Below are 15,312 nucleotides of genomic sequence, written 5' to 3'. Positions count from 1 at the left end.
GTGAAAATGTTTGCAAGTACCCATGTACTAGAATGAGGTTTATGGTACAGCAGGTAACGGCTTAGGAAAGACACCTTGAGAAACTGGTCAGTTCCAACCGGTTTCTTCCAACCCAGACCTAAAATAGCCAGCATTTTTTACTACCTCTTGCGGAGCAGTAAGGTTTTTCTAGAAAATCTCCTTCCTTGCTTGCTTGTGTACGATATATAAGAGACCGAGGTAGACAGTGGGAGATTGAGACGTTGAATGCCTTATACATTTCACGTGAGGATAGATTTCTCTCTTTCGTTGCAGTTGTACCGGGGTCGACGACTTGCTGGCAGGAGAAGGATGAAGTACCAGATAGGCCCCACAGTGATGCATTTTTATCTGCTTTCCAGGTGTTTGTATCTTTGCATGTATATATATTTGCTTTTTATAGATTGAAGATTCTTTGTATATGTTCTCACTTTATTTTTGCACCTTTTAAAAGTGCAGTTTCGGTTATACTGGCCTTCCTTCACAAGCCTTGTGAAGAGATATAATAAATGTCTTCTTTAGACTAAGAAGTGCATTACAGAGATTCTTTTGGACTCTTCTCAGGTTGTGCATTTTGGCTCGGTCAGCATGAAAGCTGAAACACTCCCCAATTTTGTTTCCTTGGCAACTGTACTCTATGAAGCAGCCATATCAATTACATTTTGTCCTAGTAGGCAGAACAACCTGCATTAAATCGGTCTCTGACTAAGCATCATGGAGTGCATCAGCTGGCACAGTCACATGACCTCAGTGGGCAGCTACGACACTACATGCTGTGTAGGTTCAGGGACGCTGCAGCGCCAGACGTTTCAACTATGGTATGGAGTAGCGCCCTACCTGCTTCTAAGGCACATTTAAGACATCGCAATTACAAGCAGCATCCTCAGTTCATTTATTGCTCCCAGATCATGGACAAACAAGCAAAGAGGTTCCACCAAGCAATGCCCCACCTCTGGCCACTCGCCTCAGTAAGTACTAATAACTGAATTTTCAGCCTCCCATGAGGTAGGTAGCTCATAAAGCAGTAAGAGCTGCTAAACATGTGGTAGCTGCAGTGCTCTCTGGAGTGCTTGAAAATGCTATATTTGGCTAAAGCCCCTTTCAGTAGCCAGAAGGCCACACTGCCCGCTCCAAATCTGACCCAATATCTCCTAAGTGTCCAACCAGAGCCAGACACCTGGTGCAAATTGGAGCACCCTGGTCAGTGTATGAAGGCTGTATTAGTTCCTAATCAAAACTACTTCCTCAGGTAAGCACTGAATGGCAAGAGCATGAGTTAGTTACTTCATTTAACTAGAATTGGTGAATTTCAGTTTTTTTTATTTTAAAATTTAACTTTTAACTGACATTTTCACAAAGTCACATTAAACATTGGTTTTTCCAGATAATTTCCCATGTTTTCTTTATGTAAATTAAGCTATTACAAATATTCCCAAGTCTGTAATTTTAACATTTTTTCCCATAAAATTTCTGGGGGTGTTTAACTCAAAATATTATCATGCCTTATAAGGCCTACTCCATGGCGCAAGTTTGGCCTCAAAGCCTGGCCTGTGGCCAGACCCTGTCGCTGACCAACTTTCATGGTCTTGCAGCATCACAATGCAGCCCTTACTGCCTGTGGTGCCGCAGTATGAGCTCAAAATTACATTGGTGCTACACCCAGTTAGTTGGTAGTACAGCAAAATTTAAAACCGCCAGTCCTAAAGTCATAAAATGGCTGCACAACTTTTTCTTGGTGTTGCAACCAGCCAATGAGATTGAACGGTTTGAGCTTATGGGAGTATTTCAAATGAACCAAGCCCCGATATACCTAGAATTTTGAACCTTACTTTTTCAAAACCATCTGAAGAGAGTTACAGCAATGCGGGCCAGTTGGGAAGGTGACCTTGCTAGACCGTGAACAGATAAAGAGTGGGTTGCAGTCCTGGAGGGCCTTAATAACATACCACGCAACATGATTTTGCTTGATTCAGTTCTACATATTGCACAGCGCCTCTCACCCCTGCCTAAATCAACCTGTACTTCCATCGCACTGATGCAGCTTGTCCTCGATGTGCGCTGGTAGCAGCAGACCTGCTTCACATGTGGTCCTGCTCATGCCTGCACTCCTATTGGCAGTGTGTGGGCTCAACTCTCTGCCTGCATGGCACACCCGCTACTGCACACATGGGAGATGTGTATATTGAGATTGTTCGCTAGAGCTAAAAAAAACAAAAAGCAACCTTGAGGTTCCTAGACTTAGGCCTCTTGACGGCCAAATGCCTGATCACCAGACAGTGAAAGTTCCCAGACCCCCTCACCCCCCTCCCCCAATCCCCTTACAATTGAAGGGTGGATGCAGTCTCTTGTGGCATGGGCAGAGGCGGAAGGGGTGACATGAGGGAGGATGATCTGGGTTTGTGCAAATACCCACTGGCTTCCCTTTGGGAAGCAATACTATCTGAGCTCAAAGCGCTGATACACACGGCTAATGGACACCTCGATCTGTGAACCACACTGGGGCAGTCTGGATGTGTGCCTTATTACTCTGCCTGTGGTCCTACCAACAGGTCTTCGTCTCTGATGCAGTCCAGATCAGTCATGCCTGGTCTGTTGTGGAACTCCCGCCCTGGTGGCCACCACCTCCCAGGGGGCTAAAGTGTGGGGTTTAAAAAAAAACAAAAAAAAAAAATTAAAAAAAAAAAAAACACGCAAATGGTATGAATGGGGTCCAGGGACCCTTCACCTTACAACCTCCTATAGCCTCAAAAGAGAACTTACTGGTATTGCATGGTCTCCAGCTGGTTCCTCCAGTTGACTATCTCCAAAGACTGATCGTTCAGGCCCCGCACACATGGCCTCTGCTGTTTGCTCTCTTCCAAGTTCATGTATGGCCGCAGACGGACACCAACCTTCACTCGTGCTGGAGCACTCCTCTTGGGGTGACTTGAAGGCTCCATAACGCTAACTCGCTTAGGCATCATGTCAAAAGCCTTAATAAAAAAAAAAAAAAAAAGGTCAGATTCTCCAATTTATTCAACCTTCCAACACAAGTAAATTGCTTTGGAGGTCTCAAGTGAACAACAAGCCCAACAAAACGGGCTTACACTCACACTAGTAGTCACAGGCCCAAATTATTTATCTGGCTTATAACATCTTTATCAGGCTACAGCTTCCATTTTCGTTAGAGGCCTCATTCCTCCAGCCATCCTCAGTAGTTACATCTAGTTTGTAAAGCTTTAGATAGAACTTACAAAGCTATTGAATAAATCAAATTAAGTTAAGTATAGAAAACTTGCCTGACTATACAGAACATTCTAAGCTGAAGTGTGTCTACCCCTATCATTCTGAAAAAAAAGACTAAGGATTTTTTTTAAATGTCTAACACATTTATGTAGAAGAAAATCAGATTTGCCTGACAAGTTATGTCCAGAGAGCTGCAGACAAGCCAGTGCCCTTCATTATGAAGTTGGGAACAAGGGTAGTAGGATCAGAATGGGCTTGGACATGCCAACAGCATGCTTTAGTGCTCTGCCATAACCATCATTGTAGCCCTAGAGTCCTTTATAGCAGTGATTTTCAAACTTTAATGCCATGCCCCCACCTCTGGGAAGAAAGTGGAAAAGAAAAACACTTTTCACACTTATTTTATTAACTCCGCAGTTTTTAAATATGTCCAGTTGCAGTTACGGTTTTAAAAATGTAATCAGATACATGACACCAGGCTTTACTAACGTGTAAAAGTATCCATAGTGATTTTTAATAGTGGGGTGAGGGGTTTGAAGTGTATTTTGAGTCCCTTTTAATACATACTCCTAGCTTATTTTTAAATCTGTTTATTCAACTTATTTCAAAACAAGATACAAAATTAGCAGCATATACATAATGAGAGAATATCCAGCTTCCCTTAGCTTGTTTTTTTTAATGTATGTGCATTTCACTATACATCGCAGCTGTATTTTAATGTACTGACATTAAATAAACTTTATATAACTATTAACGTTAGACATGATGGTTGTTATTTTTGCTTATGAGTGTTGGCGTGAGATATAATAGTAAGAGCATACAACTATACAGGAACTAAGATCTTCGTATCTATGTGTGCATTTTAGTGTGGATAAATATCCGTAGCAAGGAGTGGCTGGTGGTTAGATAAATTATAGACTCGGCTTGCTAATGCGATTGATTGGCTCTGCTATTAACTAATTCTGTTGCTATGGTTAATTTTTGGTTCCCGCGTGAACAGAGAATGTTAATGGGCTGACTCATGGGGGGTACTTATCGTCTCTGGAATCGATTTTGACTACAAAAAGGTCCCAGCTTTCAATCCCTCCTTGTATCTGACCCTTATGTTGCAAGTGTCTTAATGTTTGTGACTCAGCCAGTGCATAGTCGTGTAGATCTCTCAGAGTGAGTGGGACGGGGCGCTTGGGGCCTTCCAGTGTGCGGCTATCAGACGTTTGTATGTCACGAAGGCTAGGTCCACAAATTTGTGAGTATGTTTGCTGCCTTGTGTGGTGACGTATATTTAGCAAGCAGGATTCTGGGGTAGGGGTCAGCAATTGGTCTATCACTTCTGCAGTTGTGTCAACGACATGGATCCAGCCAGTATTAATCGCATGACACTCCAAGACCATATGATAGAAAATTTCTGCAGGGGTAGCGCATCTTGGACATGTTGGGTTAGCGTTTGAGTATATTTTATTAATAAGGGCAGGGGAGAGATATGCTTGATGCACATAGTTAAATTGTGTGTACCCGAGTCTGGAGTTGCGAGACACGTTCTTGACTGATTTAAGGGCTATTTCCCAGGATTTTTGGGTCGTTGGTGTGGGGAGGACAGTGTCCCAGCAGAGTTTGACCGGGGTTAGGGCCTTGCAGCTACTTGCTAAGAGTGTTTTGTATATTTTGGCAACCACGCCTTTTGAGTCGCCCATAGAAAGTATTTCAGTGAGTAGAAGGGATTCGTTCGGTTCGTTGTGACCACAGCCCCATAGATTAGTAATGGCATTGAATGTCAGGAAAACTCCCGAGCGCATCACCCCTGCAGATACCAGATCTACAAACTTGACTGCGCTAGAGCCAGTGTAGAGGTCACCTATGTTTAGAGTGTTAACCGCCCGTAGATCGTGGTGGGAACAAAGCATTTATCCCCGGTAACTGTGGCAGTGGGAGTAGGGAAGGGAGTGCGATTTACCCTGCACGCATCTCTTCCAGCAGTGTCTAGCCGTGTCCAATAAGGGTGAGTTGTTTGGTGGATAAGGGGGGCCCGCTAGTAAACTAGTCAAAGTCATTGTTGGGGGTTGTGTAAGCCGATATTACTGTAGACTCTGTATTGTGTGGGTCGACTAGCCATTTAGTGACCCATTGAAGTTGGGCAGCTGTGTAATATAGTTCGAGATTTGGCATGCCCAGGCCTCCCTCTGCTTGTGGATATTGTGTGGTAGTTAGGGCTACTCTGCGTCTATCTCTGCCCCAAAGCAGGTCAGTAATAGGGAATGCACTTTGTGGAAGAATGAGCGAGGCAGAATCACCGGGAGTGCGGTAAAATAGTATAAGAATCTTGGTAATATTAACATCTTGACTATGGCTGTCCGGCCCATTGGGGATAAAGGCAAGGAACTCCAAAAAGTCAAGGAGCCACGGGTGGAGCGAAGCAGTCTGTCTAAGTTACCTTCCCTTAAGTCTGACATAGAGTGATACACCTGAACACCCAAATATTTGAAGGTCTGGTGTGTCCATGGTAGTTGATGTATGGGGAGAGACGCGCTCTGTTCAGTGGACAGACAGGTAAGAGGGAAGATACAAGACTTGGACCAATTCACATGTAAGCCGGAGACGAGAGCAAACGTGTTCAGTATACGAATTACCTCGGTAAGGGAGGCGGTGTGGTTGCGCAAATATATCAGGGCATCATCTGCGTATAGGGATATTATGTGGTATGTGTCAAATTCACATATGCCCCATCTATCTGTGCAGTCTCTAAGCTTAACTGCGAGTGGCTCCATAGCTATTGCAAACAATAATGGGGAGAGCGGACAGCCTGGTCTGGTACCTCTGTCTATAGGGAAGGCCTCCGAGATTACCTGACCGGTCTTAACGCGGGCTGTAGGTGCGGAGTATAACGTAGCAATCCAGTTAATGAAGCCATTCTGGAATCAGAATGCTTTGAGGGTGCGGAATAAATATTCCCAACCAAGCGTATCAAACGCTTTCTCTATATCCAGTGAGACGGCCACGCTACATGGGTCTGTGGTATGTTGCGGATTAGGCGCCTAAGGTTTAAAAAGGTGTTTCTGCCTGGGATAAAACCCGACTGATCAGGATGTATTAAGTGCGGCATATGAGGGAGCAATCTATTTGCCAGAATTTTCCCTAGGAGTTTGCAACCAGTGTTCAAGAGAGAAAGTGGTCTATATGACTTGACATCTAGTGGATCACAACCAGGTTTTAGCAGGACCACTATTAATGCTTCCCTCATTGAGTCTGGTAACTGTTTCCTAGTATGTGCTTCATTAAACACCTCTAGTAAAGGTTGCAGGAGGTGAGTGCTTTGTGAGTTATAGTATACAGCTGGCAGACCATCTGTACCAGGGGTCTTGCCACGTGCCATCTGTGACAGGGCCATTCGGAGCTCTTCAGTAGTGATGGGGCCGTCTAGGATGTCAGCGTTGTTAATGATGTTGGAGTTTTTGGGAATCTGGGATAGAAATTCAGCCAGTGGATGTTCTGTTTGGTGGGGGTGGGGAGGGTAGTGGGTTGGTATAATGAGTGATAATACGTGGAAAAGGACTTGTTTATGTCGACTTGAGTGTTAACTACTACACCTGTTTGTAGTCTGATAGCCCCTATCGGCGATGATTGCCGTACCAGCCACACCAGCAATTTGCCCGATCTGTCTCCCTCTGCATGTTGTCTCATTTTATAGTGTCTATAGTCATGCCAACTAAGACTGTCTGTTTCCCTGTATTTTGCTTTTAGTGAAGTCAGTGGTTCTAATGAGCCAATATTTGTTGTAACTTCAATCTCTAATATGATATGGTACACTGTTCCGAATTCAAGAGAAAAGGAAAGAGAAAAAGTCCTGATAATCAGGAGCAATAGTCCTCACACACCGTATTTGGTGTCATGCTTCATCATCGGACAGCTCCTCGTCAGACTGGCGCTGCAATGTCTGACGGGCACCCCCCGAGGGGGGGCTCTTTGCCGGAGATCTTTTTGAATATACTCGATGATGCCGCGGAGCCAAATATGGGTCCGAGAGAGGAGAAAATGTAAGAAAGAGAATAGTAAAATTGGCTCAGATCCCTCACTTAATAGTTTATTATTCGCTGTTGGGAAATGGTCAAGATTAAAAAGAAGTCAAGGGAGTGAAACTAGAGACAATGCTCGGACACTCACACAAAAACAATCAAAATAATTAAGGAGGACGGAAAAGATCCAACACTCCTTAGTATGCGGTCGACATGTTTCGCGTCGTTATTGGTCCAACAGGATCCCGCGACGCTTCTTCAGGACCTACTGAATCATAGATTTTCTCCAAAAGAAAAAAACAAAATAAAATACCTACGCTCCTGTTGACTAACGCTCACAGTCAGGGCGTCACCAGTCGCTTACTAGGACTAAACCGGACTGGTTTTCCTTTCCTATCAGTCACCCATCTCCATTAAAGAATAGGCTCCATGGGATATCACTGGCCCATCGCCTGGTACACAGAAAATTTGTGGTTACCGGCGTATATTGCTGCACCTACCCGGGGGCCGCGTTCCCGAAGTAACTTCAATCTCTGCCTTATGTAGGTTAGTTTCTATTTTTAATAACTCAGGGGTAAGCATTTTCTTAATACCCACAGATGCAGCCAGGCAGTGTCCCCTAATTACAACTTTATGGGCATCCCATTCAGTGGCCCGGGTTGATGTGTTTGTGGAGGGAAAAATAATTCGATAGGCATGTGGCCAACTCCGTGCTAAAAGGGGGAATCAGACAGGGCGGCTGGTTGCAGGCACCATGTAGGGATTTGTGCATGTATAAAGCCCCAGTTCAGTGTAGTGAAGTGAGGGTTGTTATCTGATATGGTGCGGGCTAAATAACCAGATGTGACCTTTGGGATTATGCTAGGTGTAGCGAAGAACATGTCTAACCTAGTGTGAAGTTTATGTACTGGTGAGTAGAATTAATATTCATGTAATGTAGGATGGGAGGTTCTCCAGATTTCTTTTAGCCCATTATTAGATGCCCAGTCTGCCAAATCGAGCGACGCTCATTTAGCTGGGGGATGGGTTAATGGATGGGTGGAACGGTCTTTCAAGATATCTAGGACGCTGTTAAAATCCCCTCCCCAAATGGCATCTATTGCGGGGTCACTGAGGATGCTGCTGTTTAGAGTGCTGAGGAAGTCGTGTTGGTTTATATTCGGAGTATATAGTGTTATCAGGGCTAAGGGACCACCATCTAGAGTACCCTCCAGTACTACGTATCGTCCATTTGGATCACTGTGTGCGGGACATAGTATATGGGACCCCGGGGGCTATCCAAATTATCGTGCCTCTGGCATATGCTGAGGAGGTGGTCCCGTATAATTGGCCCCTCCATTTCGTTTTGGTGTGTGTCAACAAGGACTCGTCTAGGTGTGTTTCTTGTAGCATGGCTATATGTATCTGGTGTCTCCTGAGGTATGCGTAGATCCGTTGCCTTTTGCTTACAGATGCCATGCCCTTTACGTTCCATGTGAGAATTTTATATTGTGTGGCTGATTCTGAGAAGCCATGGAGTTTAAGTAGGTCAATGTGGGAGGGCACCGCCAGTGGTTGCACGAGTCCAGTTATATTTGTGGTTTGGTGGATTTTTAACTCACCTAGCCTGTTAGCTACTAGGTTGTGTGATCTGCCTTTTAGGTTTACATTGTGGTATGACGCTCTACCATTAATGCAGGTCAATACATATAACAAACAAACGGCCCATGCAACTGCAACTATAACATCTGCTATAAATCGCAGCAGTCGCAGTTGTGGCAAGAACTTGTAGGTTCCAGGACTTGTCATCCTGGCATAACGGTCCATATGGAGCGGGGGTGATCCGTGACCACAGGAGTTTAAATGACTTGTTCCCGGCCTATACTGCGTATTCGGATGTCTTTTCCGGGCGGGAGTGGCAGCAAGCCGCACAGACCAGTCAAGAAGAGTAATCATCATGTGGCAGCAGACCGTAAAAATATCCAAATGAGGGCGGTGGGTAGGTCACCCTCCTTTTTTACAGGGACGGAGAGTTAACAAATGTCGTCTGCCGATTGTGGAGTGAGGTTGGGGTTGGCGAAAAGCGTCGTAGACTGCAGCATCAGCGATGGTTCGACACATGATTGTTCAGGGGTAGGTTTGCTATCTTGTTTTCTACGGGGTCTGCGTTTTTCCCTCGGAGGTAGGCAGTTATCTGTAGAGGATGAAGGCTCAGCTAGGCCTTTTGCATGGAGCCATGTCCATGTGTCTTCAGGAGTAGAGAAAAAGAGAGTGCGAGTATGGTCTTGTATACGTAGCTTTGCGGAGAACAGCAAAGAGTATTTGATGTTGTGTTCTCTCAGTCGCTCCTTGACCCGGTAGAATGAGTTACGTTTTTTTTGTACCTCTACTGTGAAATCCGGGTAGGCTGTTATTTGTGAGTTCTCATACGTCATTGGGCCTGCCTTTCGGAATAATTGTAAAATGAGGTCCCCATCTCGGTAGTTCAGTAATTTTGCTATTAGGGGGCGAGGATAAGCGCCTGGTGGCGGAGGTCGGCCCGGGACCCTGTGTGCACGTTCTATGGAAAAACTTTGGGACGTTGTTCTCCAAAACAGATGGTCAGCCATTGTTCGATGAACAGTTCTGTAGTGGGGCCCTCGGTGCGTTCCGGAAAACCCACGAACCGGATGTTATTTCGGCACGATTTACCTTCGGCTTCTTCGGCTCTGCGTTTAAGTGTCTCCACCTCTGCTGTTACAGCGCTCAGCTGCGATTTAACCTCAAGCATAGATGTGTGACGCGTCTTTCCAGTCCAGCGACCTTTTCTGATATCGCCTGTTGGTCCGTGCGGAGCAAGTTAACGTCTTCTATAACTGAGCCAATCTTCACCTCCAAAGTTATTTTAGTGTCCAGTATGGCTTGTAGCACCTTTTCAAGATGTGTTGAATGCGTTTGCAATGTCGCTTCCATTTTCTGAAGGGCTTGATATGTGTCTGAGGCCCCAATTGGTGGAGGTGTTGTGGCGGAGTCCATGGTTCTTGGAGGCGCTCGTGGGGTCTTTGGTTAACCCATAAAGAGTTTTATGTTCAGCTTTGTTGTTAGTCGGTCGGGTTTGTGTCGCGTTGTTTAATTATTTCGCTCTGGCTAGGCGCTTTGGCGTTGGTGGCATGTTTGAGACAGTGCAACTAGGTTGTGCCACTTTGCAGTACCTGGTGTTTTCAGGCAACCATTGTTTTAATTTTTCACTTCTACCGCTCTTTCATTCTCGTCCCTTACTAAGAAGCACCCCTTGGTGCAGCTGTTTCAGTAGTTTACAGCTTGCTGCTTTTCTGTTATCTTCTTGTGCTGTTTAGGTAATTTTTCTCCCGGCCCGCCATCTTGGCTTGCATTTCTTTGTCCCCAATGTGGGGAGTTGATGTGTATCTTGTGCACGTTCGTCTTCACATTACCACCCTTTTAGTTGGCTGCCATGTTGTGTGCTAAACTTCCGAGTGTCTCTGATGCCCAGGGCCTGGGGGCCTGCCCGGCACCTCCCGGTTGTTATCCAGACTGTTTAAGGGGCCTTCTTGGGGCGGAGGAGGCCTGTTGTGCGTGTGTGCGCTTCCCCAGTGCGGAAGAGGTAGCATCTATCAGGCGCGAATTAAGTAGAGCGGAGCCCCTGAGTCGAATCAGTCGCGTGATCTAGCCGCCACTCACCGTCTCTGGGGGACCCAGACTCCACGGTTGGTCGCAGTTCAGATTGCCTGTGTCTTTGATTCTCCGGCCACTTTAAGCAGCTCCTTCGCTGCTCCGCTCGCCGCCGTCCCCACCCTAGTGCCTCAGTATCTGGGGGAGATGTTCTTTGGCCCCACGGCAGGTCTAGGCGTCTATAAGGATTTTTATTTTAGGCCGGGGACGGAGCTGCAAACTATGCGTCCGACCCGGTCGCCATCTTGGACACGCCCCTCACATACTCCTAGCTTAGATATAAATGACAAAGCATATTCGGAACGGCCCATTACAGAGCAGTTTACTGCTGCTCATTTTTTTTTTTCCCCACCTTAAAACAAAGCCATCTCTGACCCCAGCCTGGCGCCCCTCCTGGAAATCACGAGTCTCGTGATTTCCAGGAGGGGCGCCAGGCTCTAGATCTCCCCCCCCCCCCCCCCCAAAAAAGGACAAATTATTTAAATACTACCCCTTGCTGAGGTGAAGATTGGGGTCGTTTATTTGCTAAAATGAGGCGCTACTAAATGCAGATGTTTTTGGATACAGACTAAGGCAGTGGTAGAGCATAGTCATTCTTTGTTTCAATCAATGGTTATTTGGTTGCAGTAGTGGTAGAAAGAAATTCTTTACACCTCACTCCAAAGAACGGTGAGAAGGGCTACACAAGATGCACAGGAAGGAGTCTTGCCGTTAGAGAAGTTGATGCAAGTGGGCTTATTTTTGCCTCTGAATCGCATAATCTTCAATTGTCGATCCCAAAGGAAGCTGCTCCAGAAAAGGACCTAGAGTTTAAAAATAAATACAATTGTGCACCCAAACAAAGAGGAAAACTCTTGACAAGCCTCTTCACTTGCTGACAAATGGGTACACTCCTTTTTAGTTACCACGCTACAGTACAGGAGCACAGCTTACCTATGAGGCTGGAGTGTGAGTCGGGAGATATGCCTCCCAGACTATAATGGGCCTGTGATAGACCACTGTTAGACCTGGCAGCTTTTCGGCATGTCTCCCCTGTCTTTTTGCCTTCTGACCTCCTGGTTTTATGGTTTACTGGACTCTGTTTTTGCTGGTTTGTCATATCTGTGCACTTTACCACTGCTGATCAGTGCTAAAGTGCTCCCTACGTAAATCATACTTTTGATTGGTTTATCCATAATTGGGATATTTGATTGACTAGTAAGTCCCTAGTAAAGTGCACCAGAGGTGCCATGGGTCTCTAAATCAAATGCTACTAGTGGACCTGCAACACTGAATATGCCACACACGAGTAGCCCTGTAAACATGGCTCGATTTGATACTCTATCGATACATACGCGTACTCGCGCTTTACGGTTTGACTCATTGGAAGGTGGATTGATATAACTGATATCAGATAAGTTGCATAACGGAATTATTCTGGGATTCGCTTGTAAGGAATACTTATGTTATAGGATCGATCTACATATATGTTTAGCCCTGATGAAGTCATTGGGAAACTCCTGGACGAAACACGTGTTGGCTATCAATTTGGATGCGGCTGCTAAAATTTGAATAATAAGCTATATCATCTTTTGAAGAATATGACTGAACCTTGATTAGAGAAAATCTGGACTGGCTATCAATTTGGATGCGGCTGCTAAAAGTTTAAGTTTAAATAATAAGCTATGTCATCTTTTGAAAAATATGATTGAACTTTGATTAGAGAAATCTGGACTTGGACTTTGGATCGTAGCAAACTTGGAACAACAGATCAATTAATTCTATTTGGATTTGGACAGTGATACTGTAATTGGGGATTATGTTGGAAATAATCCTATTAATTTCCAGAAATATATGAAAAAACATTGCCTATGTACACTGACTCATGAGTACTACTATTTTTCATGTTATAATGAGTGCCTCTTGTATTTTATGATGGCTCAGATCTGCCACTGCAGTATCTAGGTGTGCAGTTTTAAACTGCCAATTCGACCTGGCAAGTGTACAGACTTGCCCAGCCCAAACCTTGCCTTTTGGTACATTTAAGCACCCCTAAGATGCTAGGTAGACCCACGGTCGGGGTGAAGTGTATTTAAAAGGTAGGACATGTACTGGTGAGTTTTGCATGTCGTAACAGTGAAATACTGCCAAATTGGGGTTTCACTGTTGCTAGACCCATCTCCCTCATAGGTGAACATGGGGGCTGCCTTTGAGGCAGATAGAAAGTTGGAGTTTGGGGTCACCGAGTACTATCGCTTTGCTGGACTGGTCTGCAGTTGCCGCTTTTAACTGAAAAAGAGTGCAAAGGGTGAACTTTGCTGTGTGTCCTCCTTGAGAAATTTCTCCAAGGGCTTGGAGTAGAGCTTGCCTCCTGCTGGAAGCCTCAGGGACACCAAACACTTCAGTTTCCTTGACATGAAGCACTGGGAGCTGTGCGTTGTTCAAGAGAAGAAACCACTGCAGCGCCGCCAACGAAGCCGCTGGCCTCCACCTTGACCTGCCGACACAAAGATTCCTGCAACACTTACCTATTTTTTTGAATTCTCATGCTGTGCATCTATTTTGTAAAAGGTATGAGTCTCCTTTGGGATGTTGGGTTGAAATGAACTCGAGTTTGCAGACAGGTGTTGTAGCACTCTGTCCCACCTGTGCTTCCTGGTTTACATGGATGTCCACACAGTGTTTTGTGAAGGCGTGCGTGGACAACCCTATTCAGCTCATTGCTAGGAAAGCTAGAGTTGCCTCTTTTCCTTGAGGAGTTTGCTCTAAGCCTTATGCAGGGCTCGGAAAAGCTACTTGACCACTAGCTACGGTGAGTTTTATTTTTATGAGGTCGAGCTATTTTTAGATTTCACTCAACCCTTCTGGCGAGTGGACGAAGAAGAGTTCTGTTCAGTCAGAAACTGAATTAGCAATTAAGATACATTTAAATCTTACTCTTGTCACATTTGCCCTCTGTTCAGAGATCGAGGTCAAAAGTCAGTTTGTCTTCTTGCAATGTAAATATCTTTCCTTGCGACTGCAGAGTTCCACGATTTTGTACGGTGAACTGTGACTTAAGTGAAATGAAAGGCTTTTGCTATCAAGTTTTCCTTACACGTCAGCTTTACAAACATTTAAAAATATATTTTAGTAGCTGTAAAAGACCATTTTTTGTACTTGTGTGTGGACATTTCTTGGAAATGTACTGTCTGTAAATGACAGTGCGCTACCACATCATGCTTTAGTAATACTTAAAGTGAGTGTTTAAACAAACTGAGAAACAATGAGAAACACTCCTGCCCAGATGGCAAAGCTATTAGTAAACCAAGAGGCAAGTCATGCATGGATCACGTGTACCCTATATGTGGACTAGATAAGTTATACATGGAGCAAACATTTAGTGTATTTAATCAAACAAGAGGATTTTTTGTTTTTTACATTAGAAATGATGAACTCACGCATTTGAGGGTGCACTCCTATGTGAGAACGAAGAAGAAGGTGACTGTAAAATACAATATTTGCCTACGATCACACAATGGGAGACCTATTTCTGGGTCAAGTACATTACAGTTAGGTCAAGTAGATTATTCAAGCTACCCTACCTGCAGGTCTAGTAACATTTTATGATTTTGAGGTCTCCATAGGCAAGGGTTTCCTTGCCCCTTTTGGATCGCTTTGCTATCCATTGTGCAATGGGTCCCTTAGTTACTGGGGCGCCTATGCTTGCTCTTGCAAAAGAGATTAACAGTTTGTTCATTTTCATCAGGAGTTTGGTCTCTTGTAAATTGTACCCTTCACATGTTCAAGGTGTGGGGCCCTCTTTCTGACCGGGTCGTTGGTTCCTAGAAAAAGCCCGGTAGCTGGATGCACTGGTTGATGTGTAATTGTGATACCTCCTCTTCCTGGAGGTTGTCCATGTATTTTCCGCATCCCATGTTGAATGTGTCAGTTGGTATAATCAAAGTGGGAGCTGGTAACTTGAACGTTCTCCCTATAGTTTGTTGACCCTCCCAACTCCAAGCATTTGGTGACCATTTAGAGTGGGATGCAAGATGTCAACATGCCCATTGGGTTTATTACATTCCTCACTGTCCGAGATCGGCCCTTCTGGTGAAGGTGAGCTTGCTCAGTTATTGCCTTCGCTCTCTTGGTCACTGGGTCGGCATGTGCCTTCCTTGAGTTCAGAGTCACTTTCAGAAATACTTTCACCTGTTCTGGGTGCAGGGATGATTCTGGTTAATGGCGAATCCCAAATGGTGCAGTGTATGACCGTGTGTATGTCCTGTCGGCACTTCTGTCCCGAACTCGCCTTCACTAGCCAGGTACGGGTAGACAGGTATGACTGGTCTCTTCAGATGTGTGTCCATTGCCACCAGGCATTTTGTGAACATCCTTGGTACTGATTTTATGCCACATGGCAGCATGTTGAACTGGTAGTGTACCTTGTCTATGA

General features: G+C 45.0%; 1 protein-coding gene across 1 annotated transcript in view; it reads right to left on the bottom strand.

Moving 5' to 3' along the window:
- The window catches only part of KIF22 (kinesin family member 22), a 136,180-nt gene that overhangs the window by 108,265 nt on the left and 12,603 nt on the right, over nt 1–15,312 (bottom strand). Inside the window, exon 2 of the mRNA XM_069244087.1 lies at nt 2,779–2,990. Within this exon, the coding sequence (XP_069100188.1) occupies nt 2,779–2,981 (203 nt within the window). The 5' untranslated portion in view covers nt 2,982–2,990. The remainder of the gene's footprint in view (nt 1–2,778; nt 2,991–15,312) is intronic.

This window comes from Pleurodeles waltl, chromosome 7 (assembly GCF_031143425.1).
Source record: "Pleurodeles waltl isolate 20211129_DDA chromosome 7, aPleWal1.hap1.20221129, whole genome shotgun sequence".
Classification (NCBI taxonomy): domain Eukaryota; kingdom Metazoa; phylum Chordata; class Amphibia; order Caudata; family Salamandridae; genus Pleurodeles; species Pleurodeles waltl.
The sequence above is the reverse complement of the archived record's forward strand: the minus strand, read 5'-3'. Positions and strand labels throughout refer to the sequence as shown.